Source organism: Echeneis naucrates, chromosome 23, assembly GCF_900963305.1.
Source record: "Echeneis naucrates chromosome 23, fEcheNa1.1, whole genome shotgun sequence".
Lineage (NCBI taxonomy): Eukaryota > Metazoa > Chordata > Actinopteri > Carangiformes > Echeneidae > Echeneis > Echeneis naucrates.
In genome coordinates this window covers 16,280,072-16,299,259 of record NC_042533.1, presented here as the reverse complement: position 1 = coordinate 16,299,259, position 19,188 = coordinate 16,280,072, and the positions used below count along the sequence as shown (strand labels likewise).

The window sequence follows — 19,188 nt, the reverse complement described above, 5'->3', positions numbered from 1 at the left end:
ACCTTGTTTGGAAGCACATTTTTCTGATTGGGTTATAGGCTTTGCATTTAGTGAGAATTTTGCTGGGGTAATCTTGTTCAAAATACACACATCTTTCTTTGAAGTTGAATACCTTTTTATCCCATGCCGCTTGCAACACCTTCTCCTTTGTTGTGTACTCCAGAAAACACATGACGATGGACCTGGGATTTGCACTTGATGGTGTTTTGGGGCCGAGTGAGCGGTGGCATCGCTGTATGTTAAGGGTTGTATCTGCAAGTGGGAGTTCAGTCTTTAAAAAGTTTTCCAAAAACATCTGCATGTTGGTTCCTTCTGCGTCTTCAATTATTCCATGGATGCAGATATTATTCCTTTGAGAGCGGTCCTCCAGCTCCGTTACTCGTGCTTGCAGAGCGTGTTTTAGGGCTTCATTAGCATTGGCATTGAACTCGACCTCTCACTGTTCTGTCTCCGTCACTCTTTGTGTTAGCCCATTCAAATCTCCAGCAATGCCATCCATGCGCTTTTCCATTTCTCCTCTGAAGCCACTTACTTCGGTTTTTAAGGCTGAATTGTGTCAATCAGCTCCTTTTTAGCGTCGTCTTGAATCACCCTTAGCTCTGCTATGATGTTAGCTTGCATAGCATTCATGCTAACTTGTTAGCCTCGTTGGCTTTCGATGTGAAAAAAGAACTTCGTTTTTTGCAGTTCCTTGCTGATTTGCCCTAACCCTTCTTCTACTCCCTGACATTGAGGTGTTTTTTATCAGGGAGTGTTAGACCATCGGAAGGCTCGCTTCCCTGTCATCCCGGAAGCTGGCTCCCAGGTTTGTGGGTCCATTCCACGTGTCAAAAATTATTAACCCCATCTCTGACCACCTCCCTGTCACGCCAGCAAGTTCAAACCCGTCAAAGCCCCATGGTTCCCACAGCCCCACACCCCCAAATGGTTGGTGGTCCAGTCTTCTCTGTAAAGAAACTTCAAGCAGTACGTAACCGTGGGAGAGGACACCAGTATCTTGTGGACTGGGAGGGTTATGGCCCTGAGGAACGCTCTTGGGTCCGGTCCAGTTTTATTAAGAACCCAGCTCTTATCAAGGACTTCCACAATAGTCACCCTCAGGTTCCTGGTCCAGCAGGAGCCGTGCCTGTGGGGGGTTACTGCTGTGTCCAGATAAATGTGTTAATTTAATCTTTTTTTGTCTTGTGTTCATGTTGTCTTGTGACTTCTTGTATTATTTTGAAATCTAACTCTCCTCATTTCAGGAAACTTGCTCCTTCCCCCGCGTGTTTTTCCACCTTGGTCTGATTGTTTCCACCTGCTCCCCATTGCCTGGTGTATTTATAGTCTGCGTCTCCCTTCGTCCTGTGCGTTTTGTCAGAGAACCAGTGCCATTTCTGAGCCATTGCCGTTAATCAAGTCGTGACCTTGTTTTTTTTGTTACTTTTGTAGTTCATAGATTTAGGCATTTCCTCTTCAAGAGCGAGTTTTTGCTTGGTTCATAGTAATAGTTTTTCCCTCATTAAGAGTGATTTTCTGTTTTGTAGCTATAGTATTTCCTCACTTTGAGTGATTTTGATTGATCATGTTTTCTTATTTCATATTATTTTTTGGAACTTTGTGTCTCGAGTCATGCATTTGGGTTCAGGTCCATTGTTCAGTCATGACAATTTACTTAATATTTAAAACTGCTTTGAGAAAATGTACTTAGATCAAAATTGAGTTGATTGAATTAAAGCAGTTGATTACTTGCAAAACCTTGAGGGAACATAAAATGGAACATCAACAGAGGGCAAAAAGTAGACTGAATGTCTCACTTCAAACTTTTGAACTTCAAAAGATTAAATGCTTATATTATAAATATATAGTATATTATAAATGCTAATATTTCTTCGGTCTCTCAGAAAAAAAATACACAGCACATGACTTAGAAAATCCGTGGAAATCCTGGTTTGGCTATGTCATGGTTGTGGACTTGACAAAGTAAAACTCTTAGTGGAAGTTGTAAAATGATTTAGACCAGTAACACACACACACACACACACACACACACACACACACACACATACATATATATATATATATATATATATATATATATATATATATGTTACTGGAATATACTACACAATATAAGATGTAGTACATATAATACAGAATATATAATATACACATAATATACTGTGTCCTATCAGTTGACACCTATAGCATAGCCAAGTAGAATGGAGTCTTATCAAAGAACTACTTTTTTTTCAAGGGGCATGCAGAAAAACTAGAGCATGCATTTGCTACCTCTAGACTGGACTTCTGTAATTCACTACAATCAGGATTTCCCAGTAAATCTCAAAAAAATCCTTCTGTTGATTCAGAATGCTGCCCCAAAAATGTTGATGGGGGCTAGAAAAAAATATAAAATGTTTCCTGTACTAGCTTCCCTTCATTAGCTCCCAGTAAAATTCAGAATAGACGTAGTTGTTTTTCATACTTCAAACATAAAATAACTATAATTGTGTCTGTCTTTGTGTTACCTTGTGTTACCTAGCAGGATACAGTAGTTACAATGTGATGTGGGCAAATTTTACCAAAGGGGGGTGAAAAGCTGAGTTGTGAGGATGTGTAAGTATGTGTGGGGATGTATGTTACCTGGTCTGCCAGCGAAGTGGAGAGCATGCTCATTAGTTCTCTCTCTGCAGTCAACCTCCACATCTGCTCCCACTTGAGCTTCCGTAGCCGATCCAGGAGAAGCAAAATCACCCCTGGGAATCACATGCACACAGGCTCTGAATCACAGCCCTGTCTTTTTTGTTATCAGTCATGCAGCCCCCCATGTAGTGTATGCATGTAAATAGGTTTGGAAATGTTTACTCTTATATAAATTGACCTCTGAGGTTACATTGATAGATTGTGTGGTTTCAATTAAGCATTTAAATGGAGAGAGAGAGATCTGACACTGCCTAGTCAGACAGTGAAAGGCTGTGGTGCAGTCTAGACCTATCATGTGATTCGGCCAATTTTTTGGGGAATTTTTGCCCACCCATTTGCTTTTGGATTACTTTTCTCAAGGGACAACAAACACATTTCTTTTGTTCTCTATGGTTTTTGGCGTGTCATTTTTGAGGGTAAAACATTGTGTGTCAGGCTGTTCTCCCAGATCGCCTCATCCTCACACTTGGATAGAGTGTGATAGTCGTGTACAATATGGACAGGTCGCCACTCTATTACAGGGCCAACATATAGAGACAAATAGCCACACCTACAGGAAGTTGAAATTGACAAACGTATATATTTATGTCCAGTGGCAGGAGGCTGGAGAACCTAGATGGAACCCATGCAGGAACATGCAATTGGTAGACTCTGCCCCACTGTGTCTCAACCCAGAACTTTATTGTGGTGAGGCAACAGTAGACACATCAACAGGAAAGAAAATAAATGGGTCTCTATCGCAGATGATATCTCTGAAAGGGATTTGTTGTCAGGGATACAGCCTTAGTCCAACACCTTTCATTTATTTATTGAGCCATTGGCAGAGGCGATGAGAGAGGACAAGGATATATATCCGGTATGCTGATTTGAAGCACAGAGCATACAATTAGTTAGCAATTAGTTGGGGATGATATTCTTATGGGCTTTAACCCCAAAATGAACCTGCCTAATTTACTACAACAACTTAATGAGTTTTTCTCATACTTATGATACAAGTTAAACCTACACAAAACTCAAACTTTGATCTTTAATCAGGGACAATATGAGAACATTCATGTATGCGACATGTAAATTCAAGGATACAGGTAAGGCAATTAAATATTTAGAAATACAAATACCAAAAGATTTAACTACTATGCATTACCATAATTTGACATCAATCAGGCATAATAGCCCAACACAATATTAAGCCCACGTGCTTAATATTGTGTTGGTCCCCCTTTTGCTCCAAAAACAGCCCTGACCTGTAAAGGCAATGATTCCATTTGGTCCCTGTGTCACACCGTGGTGAGGTTGTCTCGTCTTGGCTTTATTTTGTCTTGTCATTTCCTGTTTTTTAAATTCCTAACTCTCCTCTTGTTTCAGAACACTTGCCCTTCCTCATGTATCCTGTGCGTCTCCCTGATTACCATTGTTTCCACCTGTTCCCCATTTCCCCCACATCTTAAATATTCTGGCTTCCCCTTGTCTTGTGCCAGTGTGTTGTCGATTCATGTCCCACACCAGAGCTACATCCATGTCACAGTCCTCGATTCTTTGTGTAAGCTTTTGGTCCTCGAATCAGTGAGTTTTTGTTTGTAATTTCCATATCTTAGTTTAGCTCTTTTTCTATAGCCTTTTGTGTATCCTCTGTATGAGTGACTTTTTGTTTGTAGATTCATTTTGGATAGAGTAATGTTCATAGCGTTTTTGTTTTCCTCAATAAGAGTGATTTTGAGTTTCAGTAACATTTTATTGAATTACCTTTGATGCTCCGCTTAGCAGCGTGAGTGAGTTTTCTTTTGTTTTATTAGTCAGGTTTTTTTTCTCCCTACGGAGTGTTTTTGTTTTCCCCTTTTGGTTCCTCTAGTGTAGAGTTATCAACCTCCTTCAGGAGCGATTTTTGTTCTCTAGCTGATTTAGAACCTAGTGACATCCCCGTACAATAGCCCTGTTTGTTTATCACTTGGTTCAGAGATCATTGCTGTCACAAATAAAAGTCAGTGTCTTGCAAACCTCTGCGTCTGAGTGCTGTCTGAGTCCCGGCCTGACACCCTGAAGGTGTTCTGTGGTATCTGGTACCAAGATTTTGGCAGCAGATCCCTTAAGTCCTGTAAGTTGCAAGGTGGGGCCTTATCAGGTTGGTTTGTCTAGTGCATTCCAGAAATGCTTGATTGGATTGAAATATGGGGAATTTGGAGGCCAAGTCAACATCTCAAATTCATTGTTGTGCTCCTCAAATAATTCCTGAACCAACTGAAATAGTTCCAAGGTGCCAGGGTAAATAGGGGGAAGAGTTAGTTGTATAGTTATGTGCTAAAGTGTGTGTGTGTGAACTTACAAAAATTAGCATCAACCACTGGTGTGGCCAACCAACAACCTATACACATACAAGAAAGCCTATCGAGAGAATAATCAAATCTGCAGTTGCATGGACAAAGGTTAGCAGTACTGTTCTTAGCTTTGATTGTTTTATGCTAGGTTGGGCCAGAGAACATTACCCTTCTTGGGCAAGCAACTATCCATCAGAGTCCAGTGCTACAGGTGTGAGTAGCACTTCCTCCCCCCTTGCATGCACTGATAAGAACTATCCTTCTTAAAAAATCTGATTTGATTTGATTTGAGTGGTTGAATTCCTTCTTTGTTCCTTGAGTTGGTTGAGTTGCTGGTATTGCTGTTAAGTCAGCAGTTGATGCCAACTTGAGGCTTGTTGCTTGGAGGAAACAACAGGAAGATGTTGTATCGAGTCTTCTGGCTTTCAGCTTGTCCGTTCTTAGAAACTCTAGGCAGGATTTTGTGTCATGACCATGGGAAAGTGAAAAGTTGCAAAAGAGGTTTTCCTGCGCATTGACCCTCAGAACTGAAGATGTGTTTTGGATGAGAGGCAATATGTCTTCACACAAGATGAAGTCCAGTTGCTTCCTACTAACACTCCAAGACTAAGACCCTAAACCCTGGATGACAGAGAACCTTCACGGACATATTGCCCTAAACTTTGGGAAGAATACCCTTCTACTTGTGCGAGAATATGAGAAAGCTGGTGGACTACAGGAACTACCTAAACTTTAACCTGAGATGCAGAAAAGTCCAATCCCTTCCTAAATTGTGTGGTGTCCTTTGGTAAGGATGGTAACCTCAGCATTGAGGTCTGCCGGAACCCCACACACCAGCACCTCTTGTTTGACTCCCACCACCAACTGGAGCACAAGCTGGGGGTAATCCGAACCCTACAAAACTGGGTCCAGAAGGTTCCCTCAATCACAGAAGGAAAACAGAAGGAACTAATACACATCAAGACAGCGTTCCAGACATGTGGCTTCCCTAAGTGGACATTTGTCAAATCGTCCAAACGTCATCACAAAAAAAAAAAACAAAAAACAAAAAAAAAAACATCTAAGTCTGGAAGAACATTGTCATCCCATACGTTGCATCTGAAAAATCTGAAGGATCTTCCAAACACAAAATCAGAGCCAGACCTTAAGAGAAAGGACAAAACACCCAGACACAACCTCAGTAATGTTGTATCTTTGGGTTATGTACCCCAGACTCTTAAGACCACAGTTGTCAAACCCCAACTAAAAAAGCCAAGCCAGATGTTTTGGCCAACTATAAACCCTTATCAAACCCTCTGTTCATCTCTAAAATCATTGAGAGGGCACTAGCAAACCAATTACATGACCATCTGCATAGGAACGCCTTGCTCAAAGAGTTTCAGTCAGGATTTAGAGTTCATCACAGCACAAAAACAGTGCTGGTTAAAGTCTCCGATGATATTCTAATGGCTTCAGACAATGGATCAGCCTCCATACTTCACCTCTTAGATCTCAGTGCTGCATTTGGCACCATTGATCATAATAATTTATTACAGAGACTGACTGATTAAATTGACATTAAAGGAAGTGCACTAAGGTGGTTCAAATTCTATTTATCAGATAGGCATCAGTTTGTTCATAATAACAATAGCTTCTCCTTATGGCGTATCGCCAATTATGGAGTCCCACAAAGCTCAGTACTTGGACCAATCCTGGCTTCCCGCTCCACTTTAAGAAATCTCTGAGTAACTTTTGACCAGGACATGTCCTTTGTCCCTCAGAAACATCCACTCTCAAGAGGATGCAGAAAAACTAGTCCATGCATTTGTAACTTCTAGGCTGAACTACTGTAACTCATTACTATCTAGATGTCCAGACAAATCTCTGAAAGGCCTTCAGTTGATTCAGAATGCTGCTGCATGAATATTAACAGGAACTAGGAAAAGGGATCACAACTCTAATGTTTTAGCTTCTCTTCATTGGCTGCTGGTAAACTCCAGAATAGACTTTAAAATCCTTCTGTTAACGTATAAAGCTCTTAATGGCCAATGTCCATCATTTCTCAGAGAGCTCATAGTTCCATAGTGTCCTAGTAGGCCACTCCGCTCTCTAGATAGAGGTTTACTTGTGGTTCTTAGAGTCTCCAAGAGTAAATCGGGAGGCAAATCTTTCAGTTATCAGGCTCCTCTTCTATGGAACCAACTCTTTACATCTTTATATCTTCATCTTATGGAGAAAGGCCACTCTTTTGAGGACTCTGATGTCTACGGAAGGGAAGACAGATGTTTTGAAAGAGGTGTAAAAGAGGCCATCAATGTCCACTTAGAGATCTTTCTCTAAAAAGAGGTGGTTGATGAAGACACCATTTGTCTGCAACTTACAATGCTGTCTGGGGTGCCCTGCTCAGGCAGTTTAACCCTCATATTGACCTGGGGCCATGTGACCCCAAGGTGTCACATGAAACCAGGGGGGCAAACACTCTCAGGTGAGTCACACCTGGGCTCATGTGACCTTAATGACTCACATGATACCTAGCCAGAGGACCAAGACATAGGAGTAAGGGAAGAACTTGTGCTAAGAGAGCTAGAGGAGGAATAAAGAGGTTTTTCTAGACCTGGGCCACATGTCATAAGGGGACTAATGGCAGCTGGAAAAGGTGAGCATTCGGGGGGGTTAAGTTCAAAGGACCCTCCTTTGTCCCTGGACGAAAAGGGACATATTGTCTTTCCCTGTTCTGTGGAACGATAATGGGTACCCTGACTTGCCCTATACAAAAAAAAAACTGCAATGCACTGTCATACTGGTCAACTTATCAAACGCAGGATTAACTTCTTCAACAATATGAGAACAATATAATATATATATTATTATTATATTGTATATTTTATATATATAATATATCAGGAGCCATGCCCCACCCATGACTTTTGACATATTTGAGCAAGGTTATAATTTTTTCAGTGTAGAATCTAACAGAAAATTCTAAATCAAAATCCCTTCTCTATGCACCACCGTCTCTCCATCATATGTCCACTCCTGGAGCGCAGGAAGAGGAAAGTACGGCGCGGCTGCATGGAATAAAGCATCTGCCTAACGTATGTAAATAACATCATGTTTTCCTGCGATACCGTGAACACATAATCAAATGCCAATTAAATCCTAAGTGTGGAAAACATAGCCATTGACAATTGTTATACTTTCCTGCTCTCAGTTCATCACCTATGCTTGATGCTTTTCATAACAAACCAGACATAAAGAAAAGTCTAAAGAATATTTTTCATGGTGGGGGTTAACATGAACTGTATTCAAGTTGTTATCAGTCTGATTATTGTAAACCTATAAATACAGTGGTGAGCCCTGTGTGTAATGCTGCACCATGCCACTGCTGGCACTTCTGGAGGACTATGCCAATGGCAAAATTAGGAGGGAGAAGGTCTTCAGGGACCATAACAACTTATTGGCCCATGATGATAACTGTCTTATGAGCTGTTGCATCTTTAGAATAATCCCAGGTCCACAAGTGGAGTTTGTTACATAGGTCTTTAATTAACATAGCATCATACACTCACTCTGGCTTCGTGCCTCCTACAGTCTACTTCTTCGGCATGCTCTTAACATTGGCCTTAGCAACTCTAACAACTTCAGTTGTTCGGTACTCTTCGGTACTGCAACGCAACACCAAAGGACTAATAATTCTCTCTGCAGGGAGTATCAACTGCAACCAATGTAGTTTATAAATACATTTTTAAATGCGCAAAGTGCAGAGGAAACCGTCATCAATGAGGTCCATGTCCGTGCGCGCCAATGGCTCGCCATTGGCCTCCTGAAGTGCCAGGGGATGCCTTGCAGGGCAGGCTTCTTTACCATCCTGCCAAAGTGTGCCGCATTACAAGAACATGTGGCGTGTTACACAATGTGGCACAGAGGAACAGTATCTCCCCTCCAGCCTCTTCAAAGTACATTGCCTTTTAATATATCTGCCATTACATTACATTTCCCATTTGTCTGAACTCCTCCGGCAGGTTGTTGATTGCTTGAATTTTATCCTTTTGTAGCTGCAGTACTGTATCGGTGAGCACCCTACCGCTTGCAAGTGGACCAGAATGAACCATAGCTTTTTATTATTTCTGGCACCATGTACTCCATCCTTCTGGCAGTGTTCACAGCTGTAGCAACCTGTTGCCGCTCACTTTACTTCCTTTGGTTGGTGATTCCGTTGCTGTGACCTTCAAACATTATTGTTTTTTGGGCCTCCACCTTTGCACCTCCCTGAGGGAAGCAGGTTGAACAGAATGGAGCCAGGATGAGAACTGTCTTTGGCTATGTCTCTAGCCATGTTGAGGCAGCGGGTGGTGTATATGTCCATCAGGGAGGGGAGAGGGCAGCCGTTGATCCTCTGTGCTGCCTTGACAACCCTCTGCAGCCGCTCCCTGTTGGCAGCGGTGGAGCTGCCGTACCATACTGTGTTGCAGTATGTCAGCAGGCTCTCGATGGATGAACGGTAGAAGGTCAGCAGCAGGTCGGAGTTGAGGTTCTGCTTCCTGAGGACTCTCAGGAAGTGTAGCCACTGCTGAGCCTTCTTGGTGATGGAGGTGATGTTCTCTGAACAGGAGATGTTGTCAGAGATGAGAATGCCAAGATATCTGACAGAATGGGCCCTTTCTACCCGCTCGCCGTTGATGAGAAGGGGGGCTGGGTCAGTGCTGTGCCTCCTGAAGTCAATGATGACCTCTCTGGTTGCAGTCAAGTCTGATTTATAATGCAAAGTTTGCTTACGCAGGGTTTTATAAATCCAAATATTTTCTGCCGTACGTGCTTTTTGGCGTAGTTGACTTTTAGTAACGGTTATATGCACAGTTTTATAAATCAGGCCCTAGATCTGTAATGGGAATTCACCTGGAAAAGCATCTTAAGGTACTTCAGAACTCAAAACATTAAAAGCTTAAAGACCAAAAATCCAGACCATGAACAATGTTGGAGTGTTAGATCTGCTGGCCATTTCCACATCTTCTTTGAGTCTTTAAATATCACTTCAAACTGGGTAAATGTAATAACAGCAAAGAATTAATAATTTACGGCTTGAGCTTAATTTTAGCATTATATATCCTGGAATCATGCCAGCTGGAATGAACAAACAAGACAGATACCTATAACAAATATTATTAGCAGGTAGTAAAAAAGCGGTAAGTCTCAGCTATGGACACTGCGGACATGATCAGATACCCTCCCAACTCAACTCACTTGCCCATTTCATTCACATTTTATATGAACTATAAGTGAGTATTTTTCGATGTGAAGGATGTCTGTTTTTTGTCCTCTGTATTAATTTGTATAGTTTGTATAGTTAATGCCAAATACAACAAAAAATCTTTTATTCATTCATTCATCTTCAAAGTGTTGAGGTATGCCAGTGAATTAGGAGGTATTTTTATTTAAAGTATGGAAATTTTCCTCTGGCAAACAGACCGCAAGTCACTTGTCCATCGGAGGGCCAACATATAGAGACAGATGGAGACAAACTACTCATACTAACACTAGTAACTACAGGCGATTTAGAGTCACCTAGACATGCATGTCTTTGGATGGTGAGAGGAAACCGGAGTATCCGGAGGAAACCCATGCAAGCACGGGGAGAACATGCAAACCCTGCCCAAAAAGGCCACAGCCCAGGAACCAAACGTGCAACCTTCTTATTGTAAGGCAACAGTGCTAACCACTATGCCACTGTGCTGCCTAATTAACAAACATGAAACACAGATTTTATGCTGCTAGAACTCATCTATCAAAAGTAAAGGGATTTACTTGATAATTATTGTTCAAATCATTTTGCAGCAGAAGAACTTACTCTCTCAAATACATGAAGGTAATCAGGTTCTCACTAAATATTGTAAGAGATGAAAGATGCTTTTTTCTAACGTTTTTACCATCCCAGTGGCCAATGCCTTGGCCAATCGTAGGTCACTAAACCCACAAGTTTTGCCTGTGTTTTAAAGTATGTTTGAGGAGAGAAACTGTCAGATTCATGGACCATCAGACCTCAGCGAGCTAGCGGTGGAATAGAATACAACCACATCCAGCAGATGTGTTCTGATACTGACCTGCAATTTGCATGATAAATATGTCTCTGTTTTCTTTATGTACACAAACAGACAGAAATTTTACCAATGCTTACATCACGTGATCGTCTGCTTACCAGTGTTGAAGCCCCTGCCCAGAGCAGGCCAGGGTCGATGGTTCTTCCACAGATTCCCCAGGTACCAGTCACTCTGGTTCTCCACCAGACCCAGAACCTGCTGACCTGAACACAGCAAGTACAACATTGTTACTACTATGTCACATTCACTTCGTTTCATTAGTTTTTGCCTTCTTCATTCTAATTAATTGAAGAGCTTATTTCACTGCCCACCCTATTTTTGTCCATGCATGGTTGTTTATGTACTCTTTTTGAATATATTTTATTATTATACTTATTATACTTACTCATGTAATGTGGTCTTTTCTTTGTTTTTCACCATTTGATTGTTTTATTCAGTGCTGTGCATCTGTGTAACTTATGATGGCTAAGGTATCCATCCCACCTTCTTTTTTCACAGTGTTGGTATTTGCAGTTATATGGGGCTTGGTTCTGCACCAGCTGTTGATTTTAGGTTTTTCCCCTTTTGACTCAAGTCAAGATACTTTCAGATACAGTCTCTACTGCTCTAACTTAAAGTTGTTATGGTTTTTCCTTTCAGCCTTGACGAAAAGTTATTCTAGACAGGATAAAAACAAATGCACCAAGTTAAGCAAACCAAACTATGGTATAAATAGCATCATGGGAAAGCTTGCCATGCAGTGCATAAAGTTCTCAAATACAGGGGGAATTATAGACACATTATAGAAATATATTCCACATAGACCCAGCATAAAAGTGTTCCAGGAAGAAGGGGACTATCAGAATGGGGAAAATATTTCTATTCTGTGTTAAATAATGTCAAAATTCACGTGAATTTTGCATTTTAGGGGGGAAAAATGCAGGGCCACATTAAATTCTTCCTGAGTTTCTTTTTTGTTTGTTGTTGATGTTATGGCTTTGTCAGGTCTCCTGGGGAAGCTTTCTTCAGAACTTCCCAAAATTTCATTCTGACTACTTTTATTTGGGGGCTGACCCACGGGCGTGGTCTGGTTGTCAGTGCGAATTTGGTCCAAATGAATTTCTCCCTTTAGCTTCAGGGCATAGCAAGGGCGGTGTTTGGATTTGACAGGATTTGACTCTCTCTCGCTCTCTGTCTCTCCCTGTCACCCTCTCTCCCTCTTTCTCTCTAACTCCCTCCTTGCATGCGCTGATAAAAACCATCCTTCTTAAAAAAAAAAAACAAAAAAAAACCAAAACAAAACAGTTTCACCCAGTTCTAAGCATTTATACTGCATTTACTAACCATGTTCTGCCAAAGTCTCTGTCTCTCCCAGTTCCTCTCCTCTCTCTCCCTGTCCTCATCCTGCAGGTGGTGACTCATCTCCATCCCATGTTCCTGCAACACCTGCTGGTCCCATATAGCATGAATTCTGTATTACAGCTCAACTCCATGAACTTCATGCAACAACATGTTCCTGCCTACACCCCCCCCCCTCCAATGCCTGCCTGCCTGTCTCTCTCTCTCTCTCTCTCTCTCTCTCTCTCTCTCTCTCTCCTCTCTCTCTCTCTCTCTCTCTCAACCCAACCGGTCGAGGCAGATGGCCGCCCCCCCTGAGCCTGGTTCTGCTCGAGGTTTCTGCCTCTTAAAGGAAGTTTTTCCTTGCCACTGTTGCCAAGTGCTTGCTCATCGGGGGATCTGTTGGGTCTCTTTAAATAAATTTATAAAGAGTTTGGTCTAGACCTGCTCTATATGTAAAGTGCCTTGATGTAACTTTGTTATGATTTGGCGCTATACAAATAAATCTGATTTGATTTGATTTGATTTGGAGCTATGCCTTTCATTCACCCAAGTTTGAAATTATATATAAAACAAAGAAAAATGTTTCCTTTTGATAAGTACAGTTTTGTCTGCTTGTTGTGGTTACGTCGGAGGGACATGATTTTATCTTATTCTCTGTAAAACACAATTAAATGGTTATTAGTTAATCACACCATCACAGAGCACACAAACAAATTAACCAAGAAAAGAAAATTTTTATGCATTTCTTGACTGGATATGGAAAAACAGAATTGCATGACTACGGACTGTGTATGAAGTTTCTTTTTCTTTTTACAGAACAACAACCAAGCCTATAGATTACGGTGCTCCGGCAAGATGCCATTGGTTCTGGTGGTTCGTCATTCAGGTGGCACCGTTGTTAGTTCATAGTTCATAGTTCATTATTTCATAATAGTTCATTGTCCAGTGTAAACTCTATCTCTGCTAAATTATCTCGTAGAAAAATAGTTCGAACAGCTATGAGGTCCTCTTCTCGTCGGGGATTCAGTTCAGCATGTTTGCGGTCTCTTATTTGTTCGGAATATCCAATTTTTTTATTATATCGATCCTTGTGTTTTTGTTGCCCTGGTTGCATTCCAGAGAGCCAATTTACAGCTGCCTTCTGCTAGTCTTATCGGGTGCACCCGAGTGAAGGGTCAGAGAAGGGGTATCTCTCTGGGGCAGGTTTTCCTGATTTGTGGCATGAATTGCAAATTTATTGTTTGGGAAATGGTTTTTCAATGCCAGAGTCAGATAAGAATCCAGGATGGCACCTAGCAGAGATCTGGGAAATCTCTGTTGGAGGCAACAGTCTCTTTGAAATCTGAGGGGTGTGGGAGATGGGAATCTCCACCTCCCCCCCTCCTGACCTCACAACAATTGACTCACGTGGTAATTAATTGCTTTGAGAAGCTCATCGGGAACCACATTAGGACTTTCACCCCCCCGTTCGACCAACACCAGTTTGCCCACAGAGCTGATAGGTCTACAGAGGACGTGATGTCCTGACTCACCTTGAACATTAGGGAAGCTATGCACGGATGCTCTTAATAGACTTCAGCGCTGCCTTTAACAGCATCCTCCACCGCAGACTGGTGACCAAGCTGTCAGACATTGGACTACCTCACTCCAACTGCCTCTGTATTAAGGACTTAATGACTGAGCGCATCCAAAGGGTTAGAGTTGGCCCCCACCTGTCCACAGCCATCAGCCTCAGCACTGGATCTCCACAGGGCTGTGTGCTGAGTCCCCTCCTTTACACACTCTACACCCAAGACTACACCCCTCCCACTACAGCAACACCATCGTCAAGTTTGATGACGATGGTGCTCATCTGTTGGGAGGATTAGTCCGCCTACAGGGATGAGGTGGTGCAACTAACGGTGTGGTGTTGCAAAAACAACCTCCTACTGAAAACAACCAAGACCAAGGAGCAAGTTTGTCGATTTCAGGAAAAAGGAACTCATCATCCAGCCACTTCACATCAATGGGGTCATCAACGGGTACAATCTATATAATTATTTTACCGTGACATGTGCAATGCGCAATAGTAGGCTCTTCTCCCCATTCCTGATAACATTGTGTATGTGTATTTATATTTCCTTACATTCCTTTGTACTTTGTACAAAGTTACATCAAGACACTTTACATATAGAGCAGGTCTACACTAAACTCATTATAAAATGATTTAAAGAGACTCAATAGATCCCCCAATGAGCAAGCACTCGGCGACAGTGGCAAGGAAATCTTCCTTGCCACTCCTGTCGCATTCCTGTTGATATTCGTGCAGAATATCGTGCTGAATCAACTGAAGGCCTTTCAGAGATTTGTTGGGACATCCAGATAGTAATGAGTTGCAGTACTCCAGCCTAGAAGTCATGAATGCATGGACTAGTTTTTCTGCATCCTCTTGAGAGAGGATGTTTCTGATTTTCCTAATGTTTTTCAGGTGGAAGGAAGCTGCCCTACTGACTTGATTTATGTGAGGGATAAAGGACATGTCATAGTCAAAAGTTCCTCCAAGGTTTCTTACAGTGGAGCTAGAAGCCAAAGTAATGCCATCCAGACAGATCAATCGATTTTCTCAGAGGTGCTTATGGCTGAGTACAATAACTTCAGTTTTATCAGATTTTAGGAGTAAAAAATTCTGGGTCATCCAGACTTTTATGTCTCCAAGACATGTCTGCAGTCTGACTATCTGACTAACCTCATTTGGCTTCATTGATAAATACAGCTGAGTGTTGTCTGCATAACAGTGGAAACTGATGTGTTTCCTGATGATGTTGCCTAAAAGAAGCAGATAAAGAGTGAAGAGGGTTGGCCAATGTACTGAACCCTGTGGGACTCCATAACTGACTATGGTACATGAGGAGGAGCTATTGCTAACATAAACAAACCGATGTATATCTGATAATTAGGATTTGAACCACCTTGGTGCAGTTCCTTTAATGTCAATTTTATGTTCCAGTGTCTGCAATAAAATATTATGGTTAGTGGTGTCAAACACAGCACTGAGCTGTAAGAGGAGAAATATGGAAGCTGATCCATTGTCTGAAGCCATTAGAATATCATTGGAGACTTTAACCAGCAGTGTTTCTGTGCTGTGATGAACTCTGAATCCTGACTGATCCTCTTCGAGCAAGCTGTTCCTATGCAGATGGTCATGTAATTGGTTTGCCACTGCTTTTTCGATGATTTTAGAGATGACTGGAAGGTTCATTATGGTCAGTGGCTCAGGCTAAGCAGCGACAGTGATTAGGGTTAGGTTAGGGTTAGCTGGGAAGGTGTAGAGAAGAAAAAGCTTAGTTGGAAAGAGCTGTGGAGTATGGAGGAAAGTAGTATTAGATTTTGATAGGTGCAACATGCAATGTATTGCCAACTCCCCAGAACCTAAAACTCTGGGTAAATGGAGACCTGCTATGTTCGTTGTGTTCAGGTACTGCAACTCTAAAGCACATCTTGTCAGGTTGTAAGATTAGTATGTCACAAGGACGGTATACATGGCGACATAACCAAGTTTTAAAAAGCTTAGCTGCAGGTATTGAAGATATACGGGGGCAGGCAAATTTAGGAGGGTCTAAGACAAAGAGCTGACTGTGCCATGGGAGGATTCAGTTGAAGAATCATATGAAAGGAAAAAGCTCAGGTATGCAGATCTAGGTAAGGATGTTAAGCAGCGAGGATGGAAGGTTAAGATTTGTCCAGTGGAAGTAGAGGGTATGTAGCAAGATCTGTTGTTGCTTTGCTGAGGAAGTTAGGAGGAACTGGACAGAGTGTGAGGAAAATAGTGAAGGAAACATTGGATGAGGCAGTAAGATCCAGTCAGTGGATTTGAATGAGAGGAAGTAATAGTAGTTGGGGGCCTAGCAGGGAGAGCTCTTAAGATAGACAGACTCTTGGGAGAAGCAGAGGAAGAAATCCAGGTAGAGAAAGTTTATTTAAGTGGAGGGTGTGGGCTCTTTGAGCCTCTTTGAGACCATGCGGTTAGTCCAGATGAGTTGGCCTGTATTGGTTTGATTTGACTTGTGCCTTTTCCTCTTATTATAGAGCCGTTCAGGTGAGTTCAGGTTTGTTTGCTGAATCTGCTAGTGTAGCTTGTCCTCCACCTCCTACACCCTCTATGATTTCATGCCCCCTACCCGAACCATGGTCTGTATCCCCACCCCGCTTTCGCTGGTGCAGTTGGTGAGAGGTCGGATGGGGTCAAATTAATCAGATCTAAAATGAATGGCTCAATTAAGTGGAAAATGTCTTTGAACAGGGTAATCAGCAATGGGTTTAATAGACAGGTTGATGGTTTAGATGATGAGACTATAGAAATTAGCTCTGAGAGATTCAGAGATGAGAATGATTCCAGATATAGAAGAGCCGTTGCAGTTGATTCAGGAGTTGCTGAATTCAGTAGATTGTCAAATATCGGTAAGAGCTGATGAATTCTATCTCTGATTGTTATTATTCTATCTGTAAAAAAGTGAAGAGAGCTAAGGGGATCACTGGTTCAATTGAGCTATGACTTTCTGTCAGCTCGGAAACCTCGGATTGTTCTGGTTTTCTTCTATTGGTGTAATATGAGCTTCTAGTACTGTGGAGAGCCTTTTTATAACTTTTTAAGCTTTCTTTCCAGGCTCGGTGATGCTCTTCTGATTTTCTGGAATGCCATTTTCTTTATATTTAGTGTGACATCTGCTTTAAGACACGTATTTTAGAACTATACCATGGAGCCAGCCTCCCGTTTTATTATTTTCTTTTTGTAGAGGGGTGGCATCATCAAGATTTGAACACAGTGTGGCCATAGTGCTAATCACAAGGTCATCAACCTATGTATGGGAGGAATCCTCATTTGAATTTAGATATGGCATTGCTGCAAATGATGACTGAATGTATTCTGTCCCTGATGCGTATGCCATCTACACACCACTGACCAATAGCTAACAGACAGGATTCAGAGAAAGTCGAACGTTTCTCTTCTTTACATTCTTTATGTAAAAATTAAATTAACACAAAGTTACACACTTTTAGTTACAAACATATACAGCACAAATTAATTTACATTGCTTAATGTGCACATGCTACAACAAGAAGCTACATTTAGCTTGGCTTAGCATTTTTACTCTTAGCAAATGAAATAATCACAATGTAGTCTGCTTTTAAATTCAACATATGAATTTCAGATTATATGTATGCACACACCTTTGAGTCATGTGACCTGAACTGACCGCTCAGAAAACACTTAAGTCAATACCGTTTTACACAAAAAACTGCCACAAGGTGGTACAAAAGAGAATGAATTTGAGGCCACAGAATGTGTGCCATGACATAATGGTATCTTTTAATTTAGCCACAGCATCTTCAGATAAACATTTTCCATTGCCAAGTTCGGTCATTTAAAGTGAACTTAAATGTAATGAGGTAATGGTCAGTCGAGAGAGTTTGAGGAAAAACAACATAGATAGTTCAGCTGTGGTGAACAGCAAAATGCCTGGATGGCAGAGGTGCTTTGGTCTAGTCAATTGTTAATTAAGACTGATCCAAAAGCCTGCTGACTGTCTTGTGATACAGGGGAGTACTACCCACAAATCTTTGAGATGACTCACCACTTTCTGCACACTTCAGTTCCATGACAGCCTTCAAAATAATGAATGTAACAATGCACAAAAAACTGTAATTTCAGTTCCAGATCAGCCCACCCCTCCCTCTAACCACCTCCATTATCAACATACAGTATATACAACCAGCCGACCCTTTCAGCCCCAACTATCAGGTTCTTCAGATTACTAACAATGTTTTCCCTAAGGCTCTGTCTCTTCTAGTTCCTCTCCTCTCCCTGTCCCTATCCTGCAGGTGATGACTCATCGCCATCCCATGTTCCTACAACGCCTGCTGCTCCCATATCCTCATGAATTCCATGAATTCTATGAACTTCATGCAGCATCATGTTCCTGCCTACACCTGTTTTTTAATATCCCCTCCTCCCTGCTCTCATCTCTCCCTACCCTACCCAACTTTAACCCCCCACGCCCGTGTGTGTCTCCCCGTCTCAACCCAACCAGTCGAGGCAGATGGCAGACCCCCAAACCTGGTTTTGCGTGAGGTTTCTGCCTCTTTAAGGACGTTTTTCCTTGCCACTGTTGCCAAGTGCTTGTTCATCAGGGTATCTGTTGGGTCTATCTAAATAATTTTATAAAGAGTTTGGTCTAGACCTGCTCTATATATAAAATGTCTTGATGCAACTCTGTTATGATTTGGCGCTATATACAGTAAATAAATCTTTTGATTTGATTACGGCCTATTTCCATTTGTACATTCAAGTCTTTATGTAAATATGCCTTAAAGTATCACTTTCAACACATGCAACTGCTAAAATGGTTAAAAAAATATACTTTCACATACCATGTTAGATTCCAGTCAAGACAAAGAAATCATAGTGGAAGGTATCAGTTCTGTGTCATGGTGGTTGAATTCTGTCAAATGTACATAAACTTTTTTAGTCTGTTGCAAAGCTGGCTTGTGTGGGGAAAAAAGGGAAGCAACACACACAACCTGATGGATGGATTGCAAATTGCAATTATAATTTGTATGTATTATTTTTTTAGACACATGGCTATTATTTATTAATCCAACAGAGAATGGCCGCCAGGGGCTGTCAAAACAATAAACAAATAGAACAAAAAGAGAACTCTGTAAAACTAATGGATATTGCTGTCTAATAACTACAGTGAGTGAGGGAAAGGCAACAGATGAAATATTCCTAAAACAAAAGTCTAGCTATCTACTCTTGCATG

General features: G+C 41.5%; 1 protein-coding gene across 2 annotated transcripts in view; it reads right to left on the bottom strand.

Annotated features, from left to right (window-relative positions):
• large1 (LARGE xylosyl- and glucuronyltransferase 1) overlaps positions 1-19,188 on the bottom strand; it is a 96,335-nt gene that overhangs the window by 31,725 nt on the left and 45,422 nt on the right. For both annotated transcript variants that reach the window (XM_029495287.1, XM_029495286.1), the window contains exons 7-8: positions 11,167-11,271; positions 2,623-2,735 (exon numbers count right to left, since the gene is read on the bottom strand). In XM_029495287.1, the coding sequence (XP_029351147.1) occupies positions 2,623-2,735; positions 11,167-11,271 (218 nt within the window). The remainder of the gene's footprint in view (positions 1-2,622; positions 2,736-11,166; positions 11,272-19,188) is intronic.